At 32.0% G+C, this 27,978-nt stretch overlaps 1 protein-coding gene across 2 annotated transcripts in view; it reads left to right on the top strand.

Moving 5' to 3' along the window:
- The window catches only part of NCAM2 (neural cell adhesion molecule 2), a 494,626-nt gene that overhangs the window by 306,015 nt on the left and 160,633 nt on the right, over positions 1 to 27,978 (top strand). For both annotated transcript variants that reach the window (XM_081301845.1, XM_081301846.1), the window contains exon 9: positions 17,297 to 17,447. In XM_081301845.1, the coding sequence (XP_081157971.1) occupies positions 17,297 to 17,447 (151 nt within the window). The remainder of the gene's footprint in view (positions 1 to 17,296; positions 17,448 to 27,978) is intronic.

Here is a 27,978-nt window from a genome sequence, read left to right on the forward strand (position 1 = left end):
AATGTTGTATCATTGTGACCAACACTATGAGATCATCATTGCTTCATTTTTGTGATCTAAAGATATTGTTATCATACTTTCCAGGTTTTTCATTCTTGGGTGTCAGATGTTTTCATTTGAATATTTCATGTGCATCTATATGTAAGCATACATATTTTATTAGCCTATCATATAGACAGAAACAATATAATTCTAATATTTATGGATACTACTATTTTTTCCTGACCTCTATCATCCACCTTGCTTATTTCTTTTAATTCTTGGGTCATTGTCTGTTGTAATAATAACACCTCATATACATTCCTCAATATTTTTTTGTTTTCCAAGTTATGGATAAATTTAGCTTCCTGCTCATTTTTCAGGTAAAGTAGCACAGCTGAATTTACCAGGAGAAAAACCTACCATCATTCTTAATGGTCTCTTTAACATTGTGACCCGTAACTTACTGTTATTTGTACTGCCTGTCATCCTACTCTTTCTTGGCTTCTTTTCTTTCCTTTTTTATTAAATTTTATTCTTTTACTAGCATGCATTAATTTAATTTATTAATGGAATACAGTGTGAGACTTCAACATATGTTTATAGCAAGCACTGATCAAATCAAGATAATTAGGAATTCTCTTTTATAATCACTTACTTATGTTTGAAGCATTTGAGTTCCTCTCTTGTAGATGTTCATAAACTATATAGTAAATTTTCATAAATACAGTTGAACACCAACACTTATTCTTTCTGTGTAATTCGGGTTTGTACCTGTTATCTAACCTGCTTCATCCCTCTTCCTCTCCTCCACCCGCTTCATCCTGTAGTAGAAACTATGGCACATTTAAGGCAAGATTCTTCAGTTTCCATATGTGAGACAGAATATGAGGTGTTTGTGTTTGTCTGGCTTTATTTCACTTAAAATTATTTTCTCTGGCTCTATCCAGTTTATTACAAATGTCAGAATTTCATTCATCTTAACAGCTGAATATTCCATTGTGAATTTATGCCATATTTTTATTCATTTATTTGTCAATACACAATGATATTTCATATCATAATAAATATGAATAATGTAACAATAAACATGGTAGGTTACATATCTCCTTGGTTTTATGGTTCTTCTTCCTTTGGATATACAATCAGAAGTGAAACATTTGGATCATAATGTATGTCTATTTTTAATTTTTTGAGAAATTTAATACTATTGTCTAAAGTGGCTATACTAATTTACATTCCTAACAACAGTGTACACTAATGGGTTTTTTTCCACATTCTTTCAAGCATTTGTTATTTTTTTTTTTAATTTTGTAATGGTCATACTAACTGTGGTAAATATTCTCCAAAACACAGGAAATAAAAGCAAAGATAGATGAATGGGATTATATCAAACTAAAAACTTTCTACAAAGGCAACATTCAACAGAGTAAAGAGAAGACATACAGAATGGAAGAAAATATTACTAACTACTTATCAGCACAGGGTTAATAGCCAGAATACACAACGAACTAAAATAACTTAGTAACAAAAGAAGTAATATAATTAAACATGGGCAAATGGTTTGAATAGGCGTATATCAAAAAGAGAATATCAATTGTTAACAAGTATGTGTAAAATGCTCAACACTATTAACTGCTTAAGTTACCTTTGTGTTGTTGTGACCAATATTACTGATAAGACCAACACAGAGGATGAAAAGTTTATTTTGGCTCATGGTTCCAGAAGTTCAGTCCATGGTCAGCTTACTTCACAGCTCCAAAGGTGAGATATAACATTATGGCAGAGGGTCATGCTGAAGGAAAACTGCTGAGAACATGGCAAACAGAAAGCAGATGGAGAAAGAGCTCCATTTAACTGGGGGAAAACATAAACCCCAAAGGCATAATCCTAGTGACCTACTTCTTCCAGCCACACCCCACCTGCCTATAGTTACCACCCAGTCAATCTATACCAGTGGATTAACCCACTGATTAGATTACACCTCTCACAATCTAATCATTTAATCTCTGAACATTCTTGCATTGCCTCATACATGATGTTTTGGGGGATACTTTATATCTAAACTGTAACATTAGCCATCAGGGAAATGCAAATCCTGATCCAATTTTTGGGCAAAAGTTTTAGAAACTACTTCATATAATTTCCTCTATGCTTAAATTTACAAACTTCCTCTATTCCCCAAAGGCTCAGCTAATAACTCACTTCCTCTTTTACTAATTAACTAGAAAGCAATCAGTAAAAAGCTTGACTAAACCAAGACTTTTACATCTGTACTCATATAGTGGCTGAACCTATATATCACCATAATTGAGATCTCTTTGTGTTTTTATGTAGATATTACATTTCATCGTCTGTAATATATCATAAATATCATCAGTACAAAAATTCATCTCTTAATCACCAATACTTTTTGTACTACCTACCTCATTGTTCATTCCCATCAACATATAAAATATGTTCTTATTTCTCTCAGTAAACATACACATGTCCTTCGTACTCCTGTGTATTTTTATGCGTGTATATACATAGAGGCCAAAAACAGATACCAAAGTCTGACATTACTCCTCTTTACAGCAAACTCCCTTGAAAATGTGGAATATTACTCTCTTTAGTTTTTTTCCAATTATTTCTTAAATGCACTCCAATTAGACTTTGACCTCATCACTCCACAGAAACTCTCTGGCAAGTTTACCAACGATCTTCACTTTATTAAACCTAATGGTAAATTATTGCTGCTTATCTTTTTTTCTGGTCTGCAGCAGCAATGACCCAGTTATGTCCTCTATGAAGCATGTTATTTGGGTTCGAGTACACACACCTGGATTTTTTCTTACTATACTGTTCATGCTTATAAATCACTTTTTGTCATTCTTATTAAACTCTAAATAACCAAAGGATCTAGTTTGGAGTTCATTCTTGGATTTCTCTATCTGTGCTCACTTCCTTGGGCTTCTTGTCTAGTGTCCTGACTGAATTGATTTTGGAAGCTACGAATTTTGGTAATGGGCCTTCTCTCCACTGAACTTCAGTCCTCTCTGTCCAACCAAACATCTTTGTTTGGACAATAAGTAGATATCTCAAAGTTTTAAATGTCCAGAAGAGCTTTGTACAGTTTCTCATCCACTCACTTATCCTTTAATCTTTAGCACCCTAATCTCATTAAATAATGACTATTTAAAAAGAATATAACTCACAGAATATATTCTATCTAGAAAGTTTCTATATATTCATATGTGATTCAAAATTAGTTGGCAACCTGCATGGCACTCTGCTTACTCACATTCTACCATAAAAATCAATTCATTTTAACTAAATGAAATTTAACACTTCCTCCACCAATCCATGCACGTTGTAATTTTTTGAATGTCATATATACTTTTCTCATCCAGAACACTGAGTACACATTTAGTCATGAGTGCAATTAAAACTTTCTCAAAACTTGGATGTAATTACTATAGTTTCTAATTATGTTTTGAGTGGCCAAGATTCTTTAAAATGTGAAACTGAAATCAATATGAAAAGCAACTGATTTTAACCAGTATTATTAATTCTGAATATCTTCAGATTGATTAATAGGTTCTTAAGTAAGTTAAGGATAATGTGCAGTCCAGTTATTTAACTTCTAAAGTGAGAAAATATTTTAACTGTACAACGAAATGCCATAGTTGTTTAAACATATATTTGCGTTTAATTTCAATGTTCACCACACCCAGGAATGTTATGAACTCTGGTAATATTTATTTATTTGTTTGTTTTTTGAACTCTGATAACATTGAAGTTATAGAATATCCATATACCCATTGATAAATATTTGAAAAAGTAAATATAATCTGATGCTTTTTTTTTAAAGAGAGAGTGAGAGAGGGAGAGAGAGAGAGAGAGAGAGAGAGAGAGAGAGAGAGAGAGAGAGAGAGAGAGAGAGAATTTTTTTAATATTTATTTTTCAGTTCTCGGTGGACACAACATCTTTGTTGGTATGTGGTGCTGAGGATCGAACCCGGGCCGCACGCATGCCAGGCGAGCACGCTACCGCTTGAGCCACGTCCCCAGCCCATAATCTGATGCTTTACAAATTAATAATTTATCTATAAATTGAAAGTTCCTTTAAGGACAAATGATAACTCTCATACAAAATTTGAGAAAAGCAGGAGATTAACAGACACTAGAACTGCAGGATTTTGTTGTACACAATACAGGAGAAGATGTTGGGGGTTCATTGTGTCTTTACTCACATCTTCCGGAATTATAGGAAATGTTTCTAACTTGCTGTTTTGGACAGCACTGTGATAGCACATGACATACTTTTACCACCAAGTAGTATACTTTTTAATATCCTCTTACAAAATTTTCAGCAGTATGCCATGTCATATAATTACTCAAATCCTTCTTATGTCTGCATAAACCAACACATAATTAGAAGCTTGATGAGGACTGTTTCTCATGATTGTATGTCTTATAGCAAAGCTAGTAATAATTTTCCAGATTATGTAAGTTTCATGGGTCTCTAGAGTCCATCTCATCAGACTTTTCTTTAATGATAATGTTCATAATTCATTTTTATCATCTAGTGATTGATAAAACTTCCTGTAAAGATTCATCACAAACTCTCTGGTCTAGAATTGTTTTAAAATTATTTTAGAGAAAGGGATGTAACATAGAATATTTTATATGCTCTTATTGTATTTTACAAAGTCCATTCTCTATCTTACCCTATGTTTAGGGTCATATTATAGATTTATTTATTCCACACAGGGGAAGTATCTTAATAAATCTTCTAAATTTTGTTTAAAAATATGTATATCAGGGGCTGGGGATGTGGCTCAAGTGGTAGCGCACTCGCCTGGCATGCGTGTGGCCCGGGTTCGATCCTCAGCACCACATACCAACAAAGATGTTGTGTCCGCCGAGAACTGAAAAATAAATATTAAAATTCTCTCTCTCTCTCTCTCTCTCTCTCTCTCTCTCCTCTCTCACTCTCTCTTAAAAAAAATGTATATCATACCTCATTAATGTTTCCAACCCTGTTTCTCCTATGCATTGTTATTTTAATAAATTCTATTATATGCTATCTGAAGTGTTCCTTCTCTTTTAATTATTTTTTAACAATTTTAAGAAGTTTGGTTAGTATATTTTTTTAACTTTCTTGTTTTCAAATAATCTTTATTATAAATTTGTTTCTATTAAATAATACATAAAAGGAAAAAAATTTCATATTTATAAGATACATATGACTTTTTTATGCATATATACATTGTGTTATGTTTAAATCAGGATAAATAAATTTATCTCTTCAAGCGTTTATCAATTCTTTAAATCTTTCCTTCTGATTCTTGAAATATGCAGTATATTATTATTACCTGCAGTCATCCAACTGTCAATAGTACACCAGAATATCTGCTAACTATAATTTTAACCTATTGATCAACCTCTTCCTGATCCTATCTTAACCTACTTTTTCAACCTCTATTAACCACCATTATATTTCCAACCTCCATGAAATAAACTTTTTTTTAATTCAATATATAAGGAGATCATATAGTACCTTTCTTTTGCTGACTGGTTTATTTCATTTAACATAATGATCATCAATTCCACACATGAGTAACAAATTATCAGATTTCATTCTATTTGTGTCTGGATAGTATTGTGTGTGTGTGTGTGTGTGTGTGTGTGTGTGTGTGTGTGTGTGTTATGGTTTAGATATTAGGTACCCCTAAAAGCTCATGTTTGAGACAATGTACGAAAGTTTGAAGGTGAAATATGTGGATTATGAGAACCTTAATCTAATAAATGGACTGATCTGTTAATAGGGCTTAAATGGGCATTAATTGTAGGCAGGTAGGTTGTGACTGAAAGAGCTGGGTTATTGCGGGCATGCTTTTAGGGTTTATATTATTTCCATGGTGAGTGGAGCTCTCTCCCTGCTTCCTGGTGTCGTGTTCTGAGCTGCTTTCTTCTGCCATATCTTTCTGCCATGATCTTCTTCCTCTCCTCTGACCCAGAGCAATGGAGTTGTTGGTCTATGGACAGAGACCTCTGAAACTCTTAGCACCAAATAAGCTTTTCCTCCTTTACATTGTTCTTGTCAGGTGTTTAGTTCACCATAGTGAAAATGCTATGTGTTTGTGTGTATGTAATACATTTTATTTATCCATTAATCAGTTGATGGACTTGCAAATTGTTTTAATTTATTGGCTAATTTTAAGAGTGATGCAGTATATATGGGAATAGAGATGTCTCTCCACCATACTGATTTCTCTTACTTTGTATGTGTTTCCAGTTTGGGGGTTGTTGGTTCAAAGGGTATTTCTGGTTTTAATTTTTGAAGAGCTTCCATATTGTTTTCCATTTTTCATTATGGCTGTACTAATTTACATTTCCACTGATAAAATACAAATGTTCCCTTTTCTAGACATCTTCCCCAGCAGTTGCTATCTTTAGTAATTTGATAATAGCCATGCTTACTAGAATGAGGTAATGACTTGTGGTTTTGACTTACATTTCCCTGGTGATTCATAATGTTGAGAATTTTTTCATAAATCTGTTTGCCGTTTGTATGTCTTCTTTCAAACCTGTATATTTGGTCCTAACACCCATTTTTTTTAACTGATTCATTTTTTTTTCTTTTCCTGTTGAACGTTGTGAGTGAAATGACAATCTACAGAAAGTGAGAAAATATTTGCAAACTAACTTAATAATTCTTTATGAAGAGTTATTTACTTTAAAGAAAAAAAAACTGAAACCAAACTCACAATCTCAAAGCAGCACATCTATTTGTTATCTATAGTTTTAATTTTTAAGTACTCATTTCCTTTACATATATGGAAATGTATGTATAACAAAAATGATTTCATGAAATTGTGATTTTCTAATATTGGTGGTTGGTTGGTATTTTTGTGTTTCCATCAATGTCTTATGAAAATATTTCCTAAAATATATAAATATATATACCAGAGGACAAATTAAGGAGATTTCAAAGCATAGCTGTATGGGTATAATCTTCAGCTTCTTGGCTTCCCACCCCAAATATAGTTATAAGACACCAAAATATAGTACATGAGACCATTGTAAACTTCATATTCAAAAAAGAACATATATTGCTATAATACTACCAACACATAATGCATTTGTATCTACCAGATAAAATGTTTTATAATTTAGTTTATATAGATATTTAAACACATTAATTAGCATAATATGATTTTCATAAGGAAAGGAACTGTACATGTATTCCTATGTAGTTTCAATTTGGTGGCATCAGTTTAACGAAATGAAACAAATACTGATTTTTTTTTTTTTTTTACAATATAACAATTTCGATATCTGTGACAAAATGTGGTCACTAGATGGCAAATGCATTACACTTTCCAACGTTAACTGTGGCTTTGGAACTAGTGACAATTTAAAATTTTTTTTAGATATTATCTTTCTTGTCACAGTGGATTAAGAGGTGTGTGGTTTATTATCTGAATTTAAACAATCAGCAACAACAAGACAAAATTTATAATGTGTTGAACCTCACATTGATCATTAAGAAAACAAATGATGCAATTCCCATAGAATTATTGATGGGACTTATATAAAAACAGACTAGAGGACAAATGTAATGGTGACTCTATTAACTTTTATTTAAGATATTCTATATATCAGGCATTTTGTAAGCACTTAACATGACATTATTGATCAACATTCTGGTGGGTATTGTGTTTCTTTTGTTTCATTTTTAAATAACATTTGTCTATAATTTTAATTATATGACTGCTGCTGCTTAGACATTGGTCACTATATGTATCACTGAGTATCATTATACTTACTATATACCTAGTACGGAGCCTCATTTACTTTTTATTATAAGTAGGTAAAAGAAACAAGAGTTAAATACTGTGTATTACTCAAACTATGTTAGTACAAATATCAACAAAATCTCAGTATTTTTCAATACAAAACTTCTGGGTTGGTAATTGGGCTGTAGCAACAAGCTCTGGAATTGAATCTGGATTCTGATATGCTGCACATGTTCTGTTGATTCAGGAAAAAGGCTGCAGGAATAGATTTCATTTGTTATGTGCTGTTTGAAAATTTCCATGGTAAAATGCAAAATGCAATTTGAAAAGGCACAACACAGAACAGTACAAGGAAATTCCATATATATATATATATATATATATATATATATATATATATATATATACACACACACACCACCAAGCTTCAATAACCACCAATGCTTTGCATTCTAATTCTAGGAATTTTTTGTATTTTTCTGTTTTCCAATAAGAAACTTTGATCATTGGGTTAAATAGTAAAAATTTCTAAATTTTGGGTTAAATAATATTGAAGCATAGGACTTATGGCTTCTTCAAGGCCTTGAAACAATACAGTTTTTAGGAGTTCTTACATTACTTCAAACACAGTATGGTTTAATAAAATGATATCAGTGTCTTTGTGTTGAGTTCAAATGTATGGCATAAATCATCACACTATATCTGGCCATGCTATAAAACATGCTGAACAAAAAAAGTTTCAGAATACAATTTGTTACATTCCTTCAGATATTTTTCTAATATTTTCATTGTTGTATGACATGAAACTAAATTTCACCTTAGAAGAGATGTAATTTTGAGAGCTGAGTATTTTCTTGACCTCTTTATCCCTTATTGATGCTTGTTTATACTTTCTTCTCAATTATAAATAATACATTAAAAAATGGAACCCCCAAATTATCCTATTTTTCCATACTTCTTAACATTGGAGTAAACAATGAAATGTTGCATAGATGGATACCTGGACTCAGTTGGAGTTTCTAAGTGCTGGTTTTCTACTCCAGCACCATACTTATATCTCCAATTCACATGTACTAAATTTTCTAAATAATGATAGTATCAAATATTTACTTTCTCATTCAGTTAAAATTATACATGGATAGACACAACCTAAAAATATTTTGTCAGGGAAACCAACAAGTATGGCAAAATTGTATTCACACACATTACATTCACATGTTCCTTTTTCTAATTTACTCCTTTAGTATTCCAACCATTATTAATAACCATAATAAGTAATTATGATAGCAAACAAATGGGATTATGTGATGTGCTTTATCATTTACTAGGAGTGATTGCTTTTTTTTTTTTATTTATTTTTTTTATTGATTATTTATCGCATTACATAGTTCATGATATATCATCTTTCATACATTAGACTCAAATTGTGCTTTGAACTCCCATTTTCACCCCAAATACAGATTGCAGAATCACATCTGTTACATATTCGCATTTTTACATAATGGCATATTAGTGACTGTTGTATTCTGCTACCTTTCCTATCCCCTACTATCCCCCCTCCCCTCCCCTCCCCTCCCATCTTCCCTCTCTACCTCCCCTGCTGTTGTTCAATTCTCTCCCTTTTTTTTTTTCCCTCCCCCTTGCCCCTCATAACCTCTTATAATTTTATGTATCCTTGAAGGTCTCCTACCATTTCCATATGCTTTCCCTTCTCTCTCCGTTTCTCTCCCCCCATTCGTCTTTGTTTACTGTAGTCTTTTCCTCATGCTCTTTCTTCCTGTTCTGTTCTTAGTTTTTCTCTTTATATCAAAGCAGACATTTGGCATTTGTTTTTTAGGGCTTGGCTAGCTTCGCTTAGCATAATCTGCTCTAATGCCATCCATTTCCCCGCAAATTCTATGATTTTGTCATTTCTTAGTGCTGCATAATACTCCATTGTGTATAGATGCCACATTTTTTTTATCCATTCATCAATTGAAGGGCATCTAGGTTGGTTCCACAGTCTAGCTATTGTGAATTGTGCCGCTATAATCATTGATGCAGCCGTATCCCTATAGTGCGCTCTTTTAAGGTCCTCAGGGAATAGTCCGAGAAGTGCGATAGCTGGGTCAAATGGTGGTTCCATTCCCAGCTTTCCCAGGAATCTCCATACTGCTTTCCAAATTGGCCAGAAAGAAAACTACAGACCAATATCTCTAATGAACTTGGATGCAAAAATTCTCAATAAAATTCTGGCGAATCGAATACAAAAACATATCAGAAAACTTGTGCACCATGATCAAGTAGGATTCATTCCTGGGATGCAAGGATGGTTCAATATACGGAAATCAATAAATGCTATTCACCACATCAATAGACTTAAAGACAAGAACCACATGATCATCTCGATGGATGCAGAAAAAGCATTTGACAAAGTACAGCATCCCTTTATGTTCAAAACACTAGAAAAACTAGGGATAATAGGAACTTACCTCAACATTGTAAAAGCTGTATATGCTAAACCTCAGGCTAGCATCATCCTAAACGGAGAAAAACTGAAGGCATTTCCTCTAAAATCTGGAACAAGACAGGGATGCCCTCTATCACCACTTCTATTCAATTTAGTTCTCGAAGTACTAGCCAGAGCAATTAGACAGACAAAAGAAATTAAAGGCATAAAAATAGGAAAAGAAGAAATTAAACTATCGCTATTTGCGGATGACATGATAATATACTTAACAGACCCAAAAGAGTCTACAAAGAAGCTGCTAGAGTTAATAAATGAATTCAGCAAAGTGGCAGGGTATAAAATCAACACGCATAAATCAAAGGCATTCCTGTATATCAGCAACAAAACCTCGGAAATGGAAATAAGGAAAACCACTCCATTCACAATATCCTCAAAGAAAATAAGATACTTGGGAATCAACCTAACAAAAGAGGTGAAAGATTTATACAATGAAAACTACAGAACCATAAAGAGAGAGATAGAAGAAGATCTCAGAAGATGGAAAAATGTACCCTGTTCATGGATAGGCAGAACTAACATTGTCAAAATGGCAATATTACCCAAACTTCTCTACAGATTTAATGCGATGCCAATCAAAATCCCAATGGCATTTCTTGTAGAAATAGACAAAGCAATCATGAAATTCATATGGAAAAACAAAAGACCCAGAATAGCAAAAGCAATTCTAAGCAGGAAGTGTGAATCTGGAGGCATAGCGATACCAGAGGTCAAACTGTACTACAAAGCAATAGTAACAAAAACAGCATGGTACTGGTACCAAAACAGGTGGGTAGACCAATGGTACAGAATAGAAGACACAGAGACTAATCCACAAAGTTACAACTAGGAGTGATTGCTTTAGTCAGCATTTTGCTGCTGTGACCAAAAGACCTGACAAGAACAATCAGAGGAGGGAAATTTCATTAAGGGGCTTGTGGTCTTGGAGGTCTCAGTCTATAGATAGCCAACTCCATTCTTCAGGGCCCAAAGTAAGGTAGAACATCATGGCAGAAAAGATATGGCAGAGGAAAGCAGGTCAAGACATGGCACCAGAAAGCAGAGAGAGCTCTAACTCCAACCACACCCTACCTACCTATAGTTAGCAGGAAGTTAATCCCTTTTAGGGGATTAATTAACTGATTAAGTTAAACCTCCCATAATTTAATTATTTCCCTCTAAATTGTCTTACACATGGGCTTTTAGGAGATACATCATATCTAAACTATAAAAGTGATTTTCGTGACCTGAAGAAGTCCTTTACCCTGGTTATGATTTTGCTTTTTACTGAATATGTCACATTTTGCCCATGGAATATAAAGAGTAAAAATAATATGCATGCTATTCCTGGGATTAGGAGATAAGTCCAGCAACAATAATATACTGTTAATTAAGTAGAGGATAGGAGAATTATTATTTGTTTAGGGGGTAGAATATATGTAGAATAATTTAGAAAATGAAATAGAATGGACAGTTGCATAAGACCCATGTACTTATTGTTTAAGTCTAGATATCAGATTTTTGTACCAGTTTATAAAGAACTCAACAGATGCTGAACTCTTTATGAATATTCACTGATTTAAAATCTGCATAGCAATCATATGACATTTGTACTCTTATTTGTGAATTATATATAGAGAGATTGAGGTACAGTTAAGTATAGTAGTTTTCTCCAGGATCAGAGTCTAAGTACTAATTTCCCAGTATGCTTTCAGGAAACACAGCCAGTATGTTACTCTGAACAATTTGTTCTTGCAGTGGATAGCCACAACTAATATATTAAATAGATAGAACATCCAAGCAGCCATATAAAATATTCTGGTCACATGAAAAACAACATTCTGATATTTGTCAGTTGGAATGCACCTAGACTAAGTTTTTAGAATAAAATCTCTGAATGTTTTATTCTATTTTTTACTTATTACGGTATTTAATTTTAGATACTGGTTTTAAAATACCAAATTCATAATATGAGATGAAATGCAAGCAGATTATGAAAATATCCTTGATTATGTTAAAGTATGCATATATATGTATTACTTATATATAAGTAATATACTTATATATTATACATATATATGTATTACTTGCTATACATATAAGAATCTACTAAGATATTTTCCATCTAGAGTTCTTTGACAGAAAACTATATGTATTTCTTTCTTCCTTTCTTTTCCATCTAATCATTGACTAAACACTGTTGATTTCACCTGGATCTATTTGTGGAATCTACTCACTTCTCTCCATGTCCACTAATTCTGCATTTCTCCAGAACATTATCACTGAAGTTTTCCAGTGGATCTCCTTGCCACACTGTCTTGGTATATTTAGACTGCCATACCAAAGGACCATAAATTCAGTGACTTAAACAGGGAAATTTATTTCTCATAGTTGTAGAGACCAGAAAATCCAAGATCATAGGGCTGGCAGGGAGGATTTGGTGTTGATTGAGGCCACTTTTCATGAGGCATAGATTTCTTATGTCCCTTTCCGCATTTGCTAAAAGTCACTGGCTTGATTTTTTGGTAACCAAGACATTAATATTGTAAAGAGTGCTTTATCATGAAGTAATGACCTACCAAAGTTGCCATGTCCTAATGCCATCATCTTGGAATTTAGGATTTCAATGCATCAATATGGGGGGATTATAAACACTCAAACTATAACACCCTTTCTTTATTTTTTTAAGAGGAGAGAGAGAGAATTTTTTAATATATATTTTTTAGTTTTTTTCGGTGGACACAGCATCTTTGTATGTGGTGCTGAGGATTGAACCCGGGCCGCACACATTCCAGGCGAGCGCGCTACTGCTTGAGCCACATCCCCAGCCCATCACCCTTTCTAATTTATCCTTCACCTTTCAGTGTGAGAGATCTTTTTAAATTACAAATGCATACGCCTTTCTCTTCTTCCTGAAAGTTTCCACATCCTTTTCCAATTGTTGGTAAATCACTGAAACTCCTTCCCTTCCCTTGTCTTTATATTTTAGGAGTGCTATTTAAACCTAATTTACATTGCATACAATTGACCCATTACATATACAATTAAAAATCTTTTACTGTATTCCTAGAATTGTGGAATCATCAGACTAATCAACATCACAATTTTGCCTCAGGTGGTTAGGCATATAGAAAATGTATTTCAGATCAAAAATTCTAGGGTCAGACTGGCTGGGCAGGTAGCTACTATCAGTTATAAGCTATAGACTCTGCGTCCTGCATAGGTCATTTAATGTTCTGTGCCATAATGTCTTCTTCTGAAAATGAGGCTACTAGTTCTAATCCCATGGTAGAATTATGGGATTCATTTAAATAATAAGTGGAGAAAAATTAAAATTCTGAAAAACAATTACCATTTATCCATCATGTTACCTAATAAAATTATTATATTAAATTCTTATTTGTTGAATAAATTTTTTATTATATGTGAAAGAGAAAGAAAATAGCACTACTACCTGGTATAAAATAACCAGAACTTTTATTGCACATATTAATCTTTATTGTACTGACTTATACTGCTAGGAGGAAGGGTAATTGTACAAAAGCTCAGTTCATGAAGTCAAGATAGAGAATTAGGAATCTGGGAGCAAGCCCAGAAGGAAGAAAATTGATGCTAATAGCTAATACAAGAATCTTATAAGGAGGAAAGAAAAGCTTTCCATTTAAAATTATTTCATGACTGCAGGAATTGTTCAATGAAATACTAACACAATTTTGAGAAATTTGGATGAATAATGGTAAACTGTAGACTACTTTCCTTTTTGCATATTCAGCAATTATGCTTTCTCTTTTAAGTGTGTGAAGTTGGGTTTAATTGACTATAGGTAGAGATATGATGCCATTAGGAAGGAAGTACATGATATATAATTCACAGGTACAAAATTAGATGGAGTTTTTTGTTAGTCTACATTTGTCTTGGGTTCTGCATGCAGTCTCTACTCACCTGTTTTACATCATGAGACCCCATATCCCTTTACTTCCTCCTGGGTGTCTGCTGGCCTATCTCTGTTCACTCAAGAAAAAGCCTATGAACATGGCACTTTGTATATTTACAATTTTGCTACAATTAAAATTGCCAACAGAATTTTAAGATGGAACTAAATCAAGATATTTGATTAAGTAATACTTAAAAGGACCGTAAACATTAAGCTTAATTAATTTATAAAATATTGAAATACTATTCAAATAAGAAGTTTTTAAACTGACCTTCTAGAAAGGCAAAGAATATAACAGCAAATCAAATTTCAGAGTGTGCATTTCTATGAAGGGTAAGAATAATAATGTGCAGTCAGACAATTTGCTTTCTAATCATCTTACTTAATTCAGTGATAGAACCTGGAAACACTAGGTAGACAGCTAAAATGTCCATTAACCTGTCTCAATCAAATATCAGATGTATTAAATGAATCTTCTTTAGGTATTGAATCAAAGCCAAGATATAAATGAAATTTCTTTCAGATATGTGCAATGTCTCTTTATAGCACAAAGAGAGAGATGTCCTTTAGAATGTCAGATATGTGAAGGAATGACTTTGGTCTTCCAGTGTAAGTATTTGAGTTAAAAGCACATAGCATCTCTCTATGAATGCAATGTTAACTCTGAAAGTAATAATTTCCCAGTCAATCACACATTGTTTGATTCATTTAAGAAAAAGAAACTGTATTTCTCCAAAATTTCTGTTAACAATTTCATATATATGCATAATAACTTTGAAGTACCAATATTATTACTAATATCATACTGATTTTTGTACAGTGATGATATTTACAACAATAGAGATGAGGAAGAAGAAATATCATGAAGTTGCCATGAGAATTAAAATAAGATCAGTTGCATTTTAAAATTATTCACAGCTACACAAAAAATACTGTCTTCAGCTGTAATGACTTTGTGTCAAAGAAATATAGGCAATATCATTTCAGTGGCTTTCACAGAGTATGGGAGTCCTTCTGGGTCAGGATCAACCTAAAGGTATAATTGTTCTCTTAAATCCAAAGACCCCTGTCTTTATACTCAAAGGAGTGCAACCAGAGACTGTGAACAGGTGAGGTGGACAGCAGATAGGTTGAAGAAAATATTGTTTCTAAAAATAGAAAAGGATAACGTTGAGAAAGTTGACAGAGTCACATTTTTTAGCAATTGGAAAATAAGTAAATTAAATTTTAGAAACTGATCCAAGAGTGAGCACATAGTATATAGCATGGGTCTTGGAAAATAATTACTATAATTCATTGAAAAAAAGAACAGATTGTGCTGGTGGTGGAGAATGATGATTTTAGACCTGTGTATTGTGATTTAAGGTAGGTCTCAAAGGGTCATGCTCTGGAACTAAGATATCTGACTCCACATCTCCAAGGAAAGACGGATTCTGACAGGAGAAAGATTCATCAGAGGGCATCAGTTTAGCTGTGGGCAGGCAAGAGAGGGCCTAACTGGAGTGTGTGCACTGAAAAGAGAATAATATCCATGGAGGAATCCAAGGTTCCTCTATGGTGAGAGGAATCTGCAGCAGAGACCAAGAGGTAGTCAGAGAAGTGAAATTGGGAGCACACTGGGCAGGTGGATGTCATGAGAGCCAGCAGAGTCAGTGCTTAAAAAGAGAAGCCTGGCTCAAGGGCGTGAGATTATGAAAATCCTCTAGTCATTTTAGGAAGAAATTGGTGATTTGGCTTTTGGGTTTACTAATTCTGATTTTAAACTTCTGTCAATTTTTAATTTTTTGTCCTTTTCTCTCAATTAATTAAATCAATTTGGCAGCTGAATTTCTTAAAAATTAGAATATCTCACTTTACTTTTTATTTTAGCAATATTTAGATTTTGGTGAACATATTTTGGGCATAGCAATCCTATTCTAAGTTGCTTGGTTTTGAACACCACCTTTCTGATAGTAAACAAAATATGAGTGACTGGATAATTTAATCAATTTAAATTAGATTTAAGATTATCTAATAACTACATTAATAAATAAAGTTATGACAAGAAAGTAATTCTACTGTGCCCTTAAATCAATATTATGATTAAGAAACATCTGTGAAATAGTCTTTGATATGAATAAAAAATAATTTGATGATAATCATAAACAAAGTTTTTATGAAACCATTTTCACATGTAGTAAAATTTATGTGAATTTTGGTCACATATAAAATTGATCATTTTTGTAAGATAGACATTTTAAACATACATGTATAGTATATAATAATTCATTGAGGCACTGAAACCTCAAATACTGAAAATAATCTATTAAAAACAGTAAATTACTTTTTCTAATGAATTATAAATTGTTAAAAGTTTGCTATCTTTTCTATTTGAAGTAAAATTCAATCAATATACTAGCTTTGTTTATGTGTGAGTGTTATGAAGGTATTTATGTGATTGAAAAAAAATATTTTATGTGGTATGCTAGTTAAATTGCAATAAGAATTCTCATTGGAAATAAAATCTATACAATATTCAATTGTAAGCAATTCCTTGATTTGAATCAATATCCCTGAAATAAATGATTAATCATTTCCATATTGTTTCTAGTGACTTCCTAAGAACAAGTTAAGTAGTGATTACTATGTGTTTAATAATTTATCTGTGATGAATATGGTGTAAATTTTGCTTATGTGTGATACTATTTTACCATTCAAAAATGAATAAGACAAAATACCTAACCAAAATATAGCAGAAATATGATTTTCATTGGTAGTTTTTAGACAGCATTTGTATTCGCAGTGAATATAATTGGAAACCAACAAAATCCTTCCAAGAAGAACATGAAAACTTTTTAAAAAGCAAAAAGCATACTAAATATGAGTGATTGATAAAATATATATCCAAATGGTCACTACATGTCAGTGTCCCTGTAAGAAAGGCAGCAAGTGAAGTGGATAAGCTAAAGAACAATAAGTAAAAAATGCAGAAACAGTACTTTTGAAATTTTTTAAAATGCCGATGTGAGGTTATTTTCATTTGTATGCATATTTAATAAGCATCATGAGTATGATCATTGTTTTAGACAAACAAGCATAAAATCTTTCTTTTTCCTGAATCAATGTAAACAGAGCCCAGACGGCCGCATTGAAGTCAAAGGGCAACATGGAAGCTCATCACTGCATATTAAAGATGTAAAGCTGTCAGATTCAGGGAGGTACGACTGTGAAGCAGCAAGTAGAATTGGAGGACATCAAAAGAGCATGTACCTTGATATTGAATGTAAGTTACTTTCAATTTATATGTTTATTAAAGCAAATTCATCTGCCTTGAAAAATATGATTTTTATAAGAAAATCAAAATACATGTGCAATTCCTGTTTCAGTGTTTAATGAATAGCATTTAGAAGGAATGTAGCCATTCAAAGTCAGTTATTAGAGACATCTAGTGGAGGTAATGGGACGTTTCACAGAGCTGCATATTTAATGGCCCATCCTGGAATGATGACTTTCGTTTTTATAATATTTAACCCCAAACTGAGCGGTTAGCTAAATCATATCACTTATCAATAATGTTCAATGACTCCTTAGACTTTTATGTGTGCTTTTAAAAATATATCATGATTCTGTGCCTCACATATGCAAAGACTCTTTTCATTTCTTATTCTTTTGTTAAATTATTTTGTATCTTCTTAAGATATGAAACACTATCATAAATACAGTGAAATGCATCAGTACTTCTATTTTATACAGATTGTGTTTGTTGTCTGTCTTGAAAATAGGACAATTACTAGGCCAGTTTTTAGAGTAAATTTGAAAAAAAAAAGGTGTTCATGACTATGAGATTGGGAAGCAAGAAGGCTAATGCAAGCTGGGCTTTCACAGTTCACTTTAAGTCATTGAATAGAATTTTAAAGTAATATGCTATATATGTTATTTAAAAAGGAAGAAATTTAGCATCATTCTCAATAAATATTTATGAACCATCAGTGTTAGAAACTCTCTGATGCTTGAAGGAACATAGCTGTGTTAGTAGAAATGTTTGAGATAACTCTTGTTGACAAAACATTTCTATGGGCATATTTCTAGTACATTAATATTGATAGAAAGCAACAGTAACTGTGAAAAAAAGACACATTTTCTATTGAGAATCCCTTTAGAAAGAAAACACTTTTTCAAGAATTGACATAAGTTAAGTATGTTATTTTACATATTTATTCACTTTGCTAATATTAGGTGACTTCCAAGAAAGTCATTTTATTGTCACCACATGTCTTAAAAACCGAACAGATAAACAAATAGCCCTGATATTGTGGAGAATTTACAAAGGAGGAAGTGATAATATTAAATTACTTCACATGCTTTTTCTCCCCACATATTATGTGCAGCTATTTTTTCATCATAATTATTGTACATGCCTTCCTCAGGTCAGCAATGGGAAAAATGAAAATATTCCTCAAACTTCCACCTGTTTATATTTTGTAATTTGAAATATGTTTATTTAGAACAAAATTTTCTTTACATTTTTTTCTTTGTTTAATATTTATATAAATAAACATAAACCTAGGGTTTTAATATATGATTAACATTTGAAGGTGCCCAACAATTTTTAAGACAAGCCCTTTGAATACTACTGGCTTCTTCCAACTATTCAAACAAGGGCTAGGCAACTTACTCTAAGAAAACAATATTTAGGACTTATTTTGTCTTTTAAAAATAAATTAAAAGTTATTTAACAGATTGTAAGACTATTATTAAATCCCTGTTGCAAGTACTTACAAAAGGGGAGCTTTTGAAAAATGTACATAGTTGATATTTCCAAGACAGGGTAAGGCAGAATGGCTCATGACACTAGACTGTTAAGATTAACTAATATGCTCCTTCTTAGGTTGGTGCTATTCAGCAGTATAACTTGCATTCTTGGGATCTCAGATTCTTTCTTTATGGAATAAAAGGTTTATTTTTGTGGCATCTTTATACTCAAACAATTAAAAAGTGCTTTTCCTCAAGCATAGCCACATCCATAAAAGATACCTTAGGACTTCTGCATTATCATCCATGAATGACTGCATAGGTGTCTGTATGACATAAATAAAAACCTAGACTATGATATGTAATTTCTCTATTCTTAAACCTCATGAAAAAAAAATATAAAAGCCAATTGTATCTACCTTAAGATTCAGGTTCTGTGATGAGTGAAAGCAGACACACAGAAGAATAAAACAGCTCCTCCTTTATTGGAACACCAGGACTAACAAGATTAAATCAAACTTAACACATATTCATATTTGAAAGGGATAGATGGAGAAAAACTTGGAGATAATGTGAAATTCTAATATATAATGATATGATATTTTTAGTTGTCACCGATTTTAACTATGTAGAAAATGATAAAAGTGATGTTATATTACAATGTGAATTCTTTGTTATTGCAATCTTTTAGTAAAATGAATAATTTAATATAAAAATACTTAGGATACCTAGTTTATCTATATCTATTTTAGGATATCTATTTTTCAAGGACTGATTTCTAACAAAGCACAATTTTCTTTTGATCACAAATTCATTTCTCCTTTATAGGTTTAAATATTAATTATTTTAAGCTTAAGTATTTTGAGATAAGTGTTTATCCTAAAGTTCAAAATAAAATTATATAGTTTCCTTGTATATTTTATAATTCATATGCAAATAATCATGTACTATTATTTTTATTTCATATTTTAAAATGTTTCTTTTACATTCATTAGGGGCATATTGTAAACATTTTTCTGTATTTATGGTATATAAATAAGGTGTTTTTGAAAACTGTATTATTTATATTATTTTTGATTGGCAAATTATAATTATATATATTTATGGGATACAATATGATGTTTTGATGTATTTATACAGTATTCAACAATTAAATTAAAATAACTAACATATTTGTATATTAATATATATTACCAATTTATTTTATGGTGAGACATTTAAAATTTGCCCTCTTAGTTATTTTAAATATTCAATACATTATTATTGATGATAGCCATCTGGCTGTGCAACAGACTTCCAAACCTATATCTCCTAACTATTTGAAACTTTGCATCCTGTGTTCAGCAGCTTCCCTTCTCCTTTCTTTTCACCCCTCCAGGCTTTGGTAACCATCATTGAACTCTATAAAATATGAACTCAATTTTATTAAATCCCATGAATAAGTGAGCTCATACAATATTTTTCTCTCCATGCCTGACTTGTTTCACTTACTGTAATGCCCTCCATATTCATCCATGTTACAATTGAAAAGTAAGTCGTTGGGTGTACATACCACATTTTCTTTATGCTTGTATCCTGGATGGGCATTAATATTTATTGCATATCTTGACTATTGTGAATAATGCTACAGTGAACATGGGTGTACAGATTCTCTAGAGGCTGCTAATTTTATTTCCACTTAGTAATGTACCCACAAGGATTACTGGATCATATGGTGCTTTTTGTTGTTGTTATTGTTGTTATTTTCCCTTGAGGAACCTCCATGCAGTTTTCCATGGAGGCAACACTAATTTACTTTTCAACTTCTGGCATACTATAAAAGCTTGTTTCCTTTTCTCTGCATCCTCTTCAATACTTATCTGTCATCTCCTTAATATAAATTATTCTAACAGGTATGAGATGATACCTTAATATGGATTTAGTTTGCATTTTTCTAATTAGTGAAGCTGTATATTTTTTCATGTATTGTCCAGTTAAGTATCTTCTTTTGAGAAAGGTATGTTCAAGTCCTTTGACCATTTTAAAATTACATAATGCCTTTTCTTGCTATTGAATTCAGTTCCTTGTGTGTTTTGAATATTAATTCTTTGGCAAGCGTATTATTTTATAATATTTTCTCCCATTCCATTATTTATCTTTGCTGAGCTCTTTCATTTAATATTCATTGACACATATATCTGTATATCAATGATTTATTATGTTTCTTTCTTTTATTCTATTATACACAGATCATAGAAGTTTTCTGGTATGTTGGTGGCCATTTTTTTGTTTTCGGATATTGGATATTATGCAAAACATCTTTGTGAATATTTTTGAGAATCATGTGGGCATATACTTTCTGCTTTATGAAAATAAATATTTTAAACATTTTTTTCTATTCTTTTTATTTATTTATTTATTTATTTATTTTATACCTAGTGGAAATACTACCTCTGCAGCCCTTTGGGTTTTGTGGTATTGTTTTGTCTTGTTTTGTTGTTTCTTTTGGGGGTTTTGTTGGTTTATTTGTTTGTTTTGAGACAGGGTCTTGTTTAACTGTTCAACTGGCCTTGAGCTTGAGAAATTCTCCTGTCTTAGCCTCCCAAGCAGCTAGGATTACAGACATGTGCAGTCATGCCCACTTTCAATTTTCTTTGGCTTTTTTTTTTAATACCAGGGATTGAATCCAGGGGTTCTTAACCACTGAGCAACATCCCAGTCCTTTTTTTAATATTTTATTTAGAGATAGAGTCTCACTGAGTTGCTTAAGGCCTAGCTAAATTGCTGAAGCTGACATTGAACTTGTGATCCTCCTGCCCCAGCCTCCTAAGCCACCACCATGCCTTGCCGGGTTTCTGTTCCCGCGACTAAAAGGCTCAGGGGTTACTCCAGTTGAGCTGGGCTAACTGGGATGCACAAAATAACTACACAAGAGACACAAATACCTTTTTCTTTGGGGTTGCTGTGATGGCTCCTCTGAACTTAAAGGTCCCCTCTGAACTTAAAGGTCCGCAGAAAGAGAGAGAGAGAGCGCATGCGCTGAACCCTTTTATTGAGGAGAAGCTATTCAAATGAGGCCAGGGGTCAGGTTTCAGGGGGCTGAGTCTATCTTCATGATGTCCACTGTCAGCAGGTTGACTGACACCTGGGTAGGCCACACCCAAGGGCACAGTAAGAGGAGGGGACACACACAAGGCACTTCCATGGAAGATTCTATCCTAAACAGGGCAAGGGGTGATATTACAAAGGAACAGGTGAGTGTAGCTTCACCCATGGGGCTTTTGCAAGACACACCCATTTCTGTGACTGAGCGCCTCAGCACCCAGCTGGGGAATGTAACTCAGTCACTGGTAAGGTTGGCCTCCCACAATGCCTGATTTCTGTGGCATCTTAATGTAGAATTTGAAAAGGTAAAGTTTTAAGTTTTCACTAATTCCAGTTTATCAAATACATAAATTTGGACTTTTAAGGTCATACAGCTTATATTCTTTTTAAAAAACCATTACCTAGTAAAAGGTCTGGGAGACTTCTGCATATGCTTGCATTTTAAACTTTGTGGACTTAAGTTTTACATTAAGGTCTTCTAAGTCTATTTTGAGTCCATTTTTTGGATTTGTTTATTATATTTCCATTTATATATCTAGTAGATATTGCACCACATTTTGATAAAATATTTTACTTTATCTAGCTAGGCATTTGCCGAAATTATTGATCTGTTCCAAGTTTTAGCTTTTAGTTTTTTAAAATTTATAATTTCCATCATTTATCTGTATTCTAGTTTGACATTTTCTGTTTTGCTTTCTTTATTTCCTGTCTCTTATATGTTTTGCATTCACTTTTCTCTTTATTTATGAATTTTTAAAGTGAACTCTTAGGTAATTTATTTTAGGTATTTCATATGTTTTTAACAAGTCATGTAAAACTCACCTGTCCTGCTAAACTTTGCTTTATTTGTGTTTACCAAATTATGATGTGCTGCATTCTTGTTATCACATATGTCCCTTTACAGTCACTCTTATCAACTGACCTTTTTATTATTAATGTCATTATATATTGCATCCACATCCATCCACAATCTAACTGAAAATAATAATAACATTAGTTTCACGTAGTTACGAAGATTTTTAAAAACTGGAGAGAAAAATTTTTTGTATTTATTCATTTAAATGCCATTTCTTTTGCTTTTCCATTTTCCTTGAAAACCTAAATTTTCTATTAACCCCCCAAAATTTCTTTATTTCTTGTACAGCAGATTTTCTTGGAATAAAGTATATTAGATTTTTTTTTTCATGTAGAAAGATCAATTCCTGAACCATTCTGTTTATGAAATTTTTGTTGGTAAGAGTTCTGGGTTGACATTTCTTTAGATTTGTTTTCATATTCTTGTAAGTTTTTTTTTTCCTAAGAGAAATCTATGTAATTTGTATTGTTTTTCATTTCTGTGTCATGTATTATTTTTATCTAGCTGTTCCAAGCTATTTTATTTATCTTTGTTATTTTGCAGTTTAATTATAATGTGTCTAGATATGATTTTCTTTAAATGTTTCTGTTCAGTGTATGCTGAGTTTCTTCAAGCTGTAGATTCATGTTTGTCAATAGACTTGGACAGTTTGGGGTCATTATTTCTTCAAATATTTTTTTTCTCTCTAATCTTTTCATCACACTGTGACTTTACTTATACATGAGACCTTTCAAGATTATCTCAGAGGTAGAGAGACATCTCATAGACTCATGTCCCAGTGCTTTTGACACCACATCATTTTTGTTGTTTCCCTGTAACTCTTTACTGCATCGTCTATTTTCTGCAATTGAGCCTATAGATTAAGTGTTTTAATTCAGAAATTATTATGTTTTAGTTGTAAAGTTTCAGTTTTTTGTGTTTTGTGTCTTCTGTCTCTTTGCTCACAATTTATACTTTTCATTCATTTTCTTTACCCCATGAACCATGGATAATGAATTCTAAAATCTCTACTCTAAATCTACTGAGAGATAAATTCATCCTCTTGGTCATTTTAGGATTTGCATCTGTTAATTAATTTAGTCTTCTATTACAACTAAATAATCATAATATGTATGGAAGCTATTTAATAACCTTCCTTTTTGGCAATTGAAACCTAATTTGCATTAAATAAGATATTTAGAAACGTATAATAGTGATGTACTTCTTAGTACATTACATGAAAAAACAATGGAAAGCTATTATTGTAATTAAACACATACATATTAGATATGCCTAAAATACTTTTATTATGCATTTTTCTTATCAAAAACCATTTATAAAACTATAAAAATTAAAGAGACGTTACACGGTGTCACAAAACCTCTTATTCTAAGAATTTTTACCACCTGAACTGAGCAACTACACTATAATGTTGCTAAGAGTTAGTGGGAAAGAATCAAACCATTTATAACTTGATAGCAGCCTCATTTACTATAATAATACTAAACTTAAGGTGTTAAAAGAGTAAGCCTTTTTGCTCCAAACTTCTTTTGTTGTTCAGCTTAAGCAGATTCCTTGGCATATTGCCAGTTCATTTTCACTGTTTCAAAGGTGTTACCTTACTAAGAAGCAGGAGTTGAACTAAAGTTCCAATTTAGAAAACAAAGAGATAACAGGCATGTGATAGGTAGTTTAATGCAATAAGCACCAATTACACAGTATGTTTGATTATAATTAGAATATCATTAAGTTTTGTGAGTAGGTAGTCATTACATATTAACTATTAATTAGGCTTAATTATTTTATGTGATAAATTTAATTTAACAGTAACATGGTAACAATGCATGTTAAGAAATATTGAATTTTTTCACTTACATTTTTTCTAATTGAGTTTGCTGCAGCTGATTTTTAATTAATATTAGACATAATAGCAACTTGTAAATGTGCTTTCTCTGTAATATAAAAGAGGTACTTAGCAATATCAAATATATACTAAGGTTTTGGGAATACTATCTAATCTTGTAATACTGATTCATGTTTCTTCCATATTTACAAGCATTCAATAGAATTAATGGATGTGTGCTTTGTCCAATAATTCTTTATGCAAGTTTTAAAGTCTCTCAATATAATCGTGACTCTACCTTATAAGGTAGATAAGATTGGGAGCATGAATTTAACATTAAATGAAAATTTAGTAAGCTTTTAGAAATTGCAAAAATTCCTCGGTCATAGCAGATACACATTTTATATCTGACTAAAATCTTGTCTTATGATCCTGACTTTTATACACACCATAATATATTTAGGATGTTTAAAACTTTAAAGAGAATGTCTCATTTGCAGATAAAATTTGGTTCCTCTGTCTGCAACTATTTAGATTTTATACCAAGTATGGTAATTTCAAGGACAGAAAAAGAGAATGTAAAACATCTCTTCATGCAGATGATTAAAAGAGAACATTTTAAAAGAAACATGAAAAGCCTTTAATTGCTCAACAGTATTTTTTAACCCAATCCTTGCATGAACTTCCTGGGGAAATGTCAAATATCAAATCTCTCTCTCTCTCTCTCTCTCTCTCTCTCTCTCTCTCTCTCTTCTGTGCACAGATTCTGTTGCTTATTCTACTTTTATTACAATTTGTCTCTCTCTGACATATACTAATTCAGATCAAAACTTGTTGTTAAAATGTATTTCAGAGATTAAGTGGTGAGATGTTTTTAGTATTTTAAAAAACATCCAATTCTTGAAAGGCTAAACCTTGGAAATGAATGAACACCAAACAAACAACTGGAAACATGATTTTGTATAACTACTGGATTCCTCACTGTGTTGTGACACCTGTTCCAACTCTAACAGAAAAACACTAAACCTTACCTCCACCTTGGTTTAGCTTTCTGTTCTTACTCAGGAATGAACACCTTGCCATAAGGATTCCAGTTGTCATTAGGACAGTCAAGGTGTATTTCAGGTTAGTGTTCTGTAGTGAGGTGTCATTGACAGAGTGATTTAAACAACAGACATTTCATCTTGCAGTTCTCATGTCTGGAAGTGTGAGATCAGGATGGGAGCATGGTGGGGGTGCTTTGTGAGGATGCAGTTCCTCCTTATGTCCTCACATGGCCTTTGGTGAATGCACACACAAATTTATTGTCTCTTTTTACAAGAGCATTAATCCCATTTTAACAATTCCACCCTGTGACTTCAAAAAAATCTTAGTATATCCCAATGCCTCACTTCCACATTCCATCATAGTAAGAATTGGGGTTGTAACATACACATTTTGGACTTCACTGACTTCCCTGATATTTAGCCTTTTGACACAATAAGACACATCTAGCATATGTGACACATTGCTTGTTACCCCCACTCTTTCTTCTTCCTCCTCAGGATGTTTTTGGATTTATGAATAATGCAGATGCACCTTGTCCAGAGTAGTATATTGGTTTAAAATGCATTATCACAATTAAATGGACCTATTCATTTTTAATATAGCTCTTAGAAAAATATACATTGGACATCTTATCTGTGGTTGTCCATGCATCAAAGAAAATTGCACTTCCAATGGACAGCACTGTATAGAGGTTCATAATCTTAAGGAGTTCTTTAGAAATTATGGGAAGCTACCTAAGGGTTTTGAGCAGAGAATACTGCCCACACTAAAGTTTACAGAAATGTCCCTGGATGTGGTATTAAGAATAGGTTTAAAGGGATATAAAAGTGGGAACAGGGGGACCAGTATTGGAATAAATGAAGCTAATTTTATGGTGTGATTTTAATTTATTGACATCACTTCAACATACACTTATATAAGTATCAGGGCATATCCTTTATAAGAAGGAATAAATGGCATATTCAACATGCAGCAATTTTAATAGATTATATAAAACCTGAAACTGAATTTAGTATTAAATTATTGTATGTGTGTTGTGTTTGTCTTAGATTATCTCAAATGATATTCATGATTTTGTGTTAAGAAATTGTCCTAGCCATATTCTTAAGGAATATATGCAGTGCAACATTGCAAGAAAAAACATGAATTACAGGGATATAGGAATATTACATTCCTAATTGTAATGTAAAATTGGACTTTTTTCTAATTATATGGTTAAAAGGGTAATATTGCTTAGTTTTAGTATACTATTTAGGTTTGTGAAAATATGCATATTTATATTTTCTCTAAGTGGATTCAACATGCTTGAATAATCATTACATATTGAATGAGAAAAAAAACATATTTGTCAATAAGTTGTTTTAAATTGATTAAAGGAGTAAATGGGATTTCTGTATCTTCCTTTAAAAACCTTTAATTATAATTATTCAGTTTAATATTTTTATCATATAACTAGAAATAGAGTAGCATCAGTGCTTTTCAAACATGCAAATGATTGAAAGCAAATATTGCACCAAGTATCAGGAGTGAGAGTCTACTTACTAAATCAGCTTAGAAAGTATTATACAATAACATATAATTTAATGTACTTATAATTGCATGTCTCATAGAGTACAAAAATGAGCAGCAAGCGTAAAAAAAAAAATCTTTAAGAAGTAAAATCGTCACAGTTTTTAAAGATGTAGAAAATAAGAAAAATATAATATGGAATCTGTATAGTGAAAATACAGTGACTGATAGGACAGCATATATTCACATTAATCCATTTATTTCAATACAAAAAATTATTTAATACAAAAAATGTACATCAAGTGTTACCTTTCTATGTTCTAATATTATGGACACAATAAACCATCTACATCCTTGGGATGGAGATGAAGTTTTGATGAGAGAAATTCACTTCTCCCAAGGACTGCTTTTAACACTCATGAATCTTAAAATGCTTTAACATGCAGCAATAATTAAATCTTTATTTAATTATAAATAAATCTTGGGAACAAACTCAGCAGTAAAATGTTTGCTCAACATGCATGAGGTTGGGTTCAGTCCTCAGCACTGCAATAAATAAATAAATAAATAAATAAATAAATAAATAAATATTATTATTATTTATCACATACAAGGCATTTGAAGACATTTATTTTTGTTTAGACAATCTGATTTTTTTGTATCTAGATAAAATTTTTCTAAGATTATAAGAGTAACTATTGGTGTGGTCTACTCAATGTCAAAAAGACTTTTATAAAACTTTAT

Source organism: Spermophilus citellus (assembly GCF_964194105.1).
Source record: "Spermophilus citellus genome assembly, chromosome: 7".
In the NCBI taxonomy this organism is placed as follows: domain Eukaryota; kingdom Metazoa; phylum Chordata; class Mammalia; order Rodentia; family Sciuridae; genus Spermophilus; species Spermophilus citellus.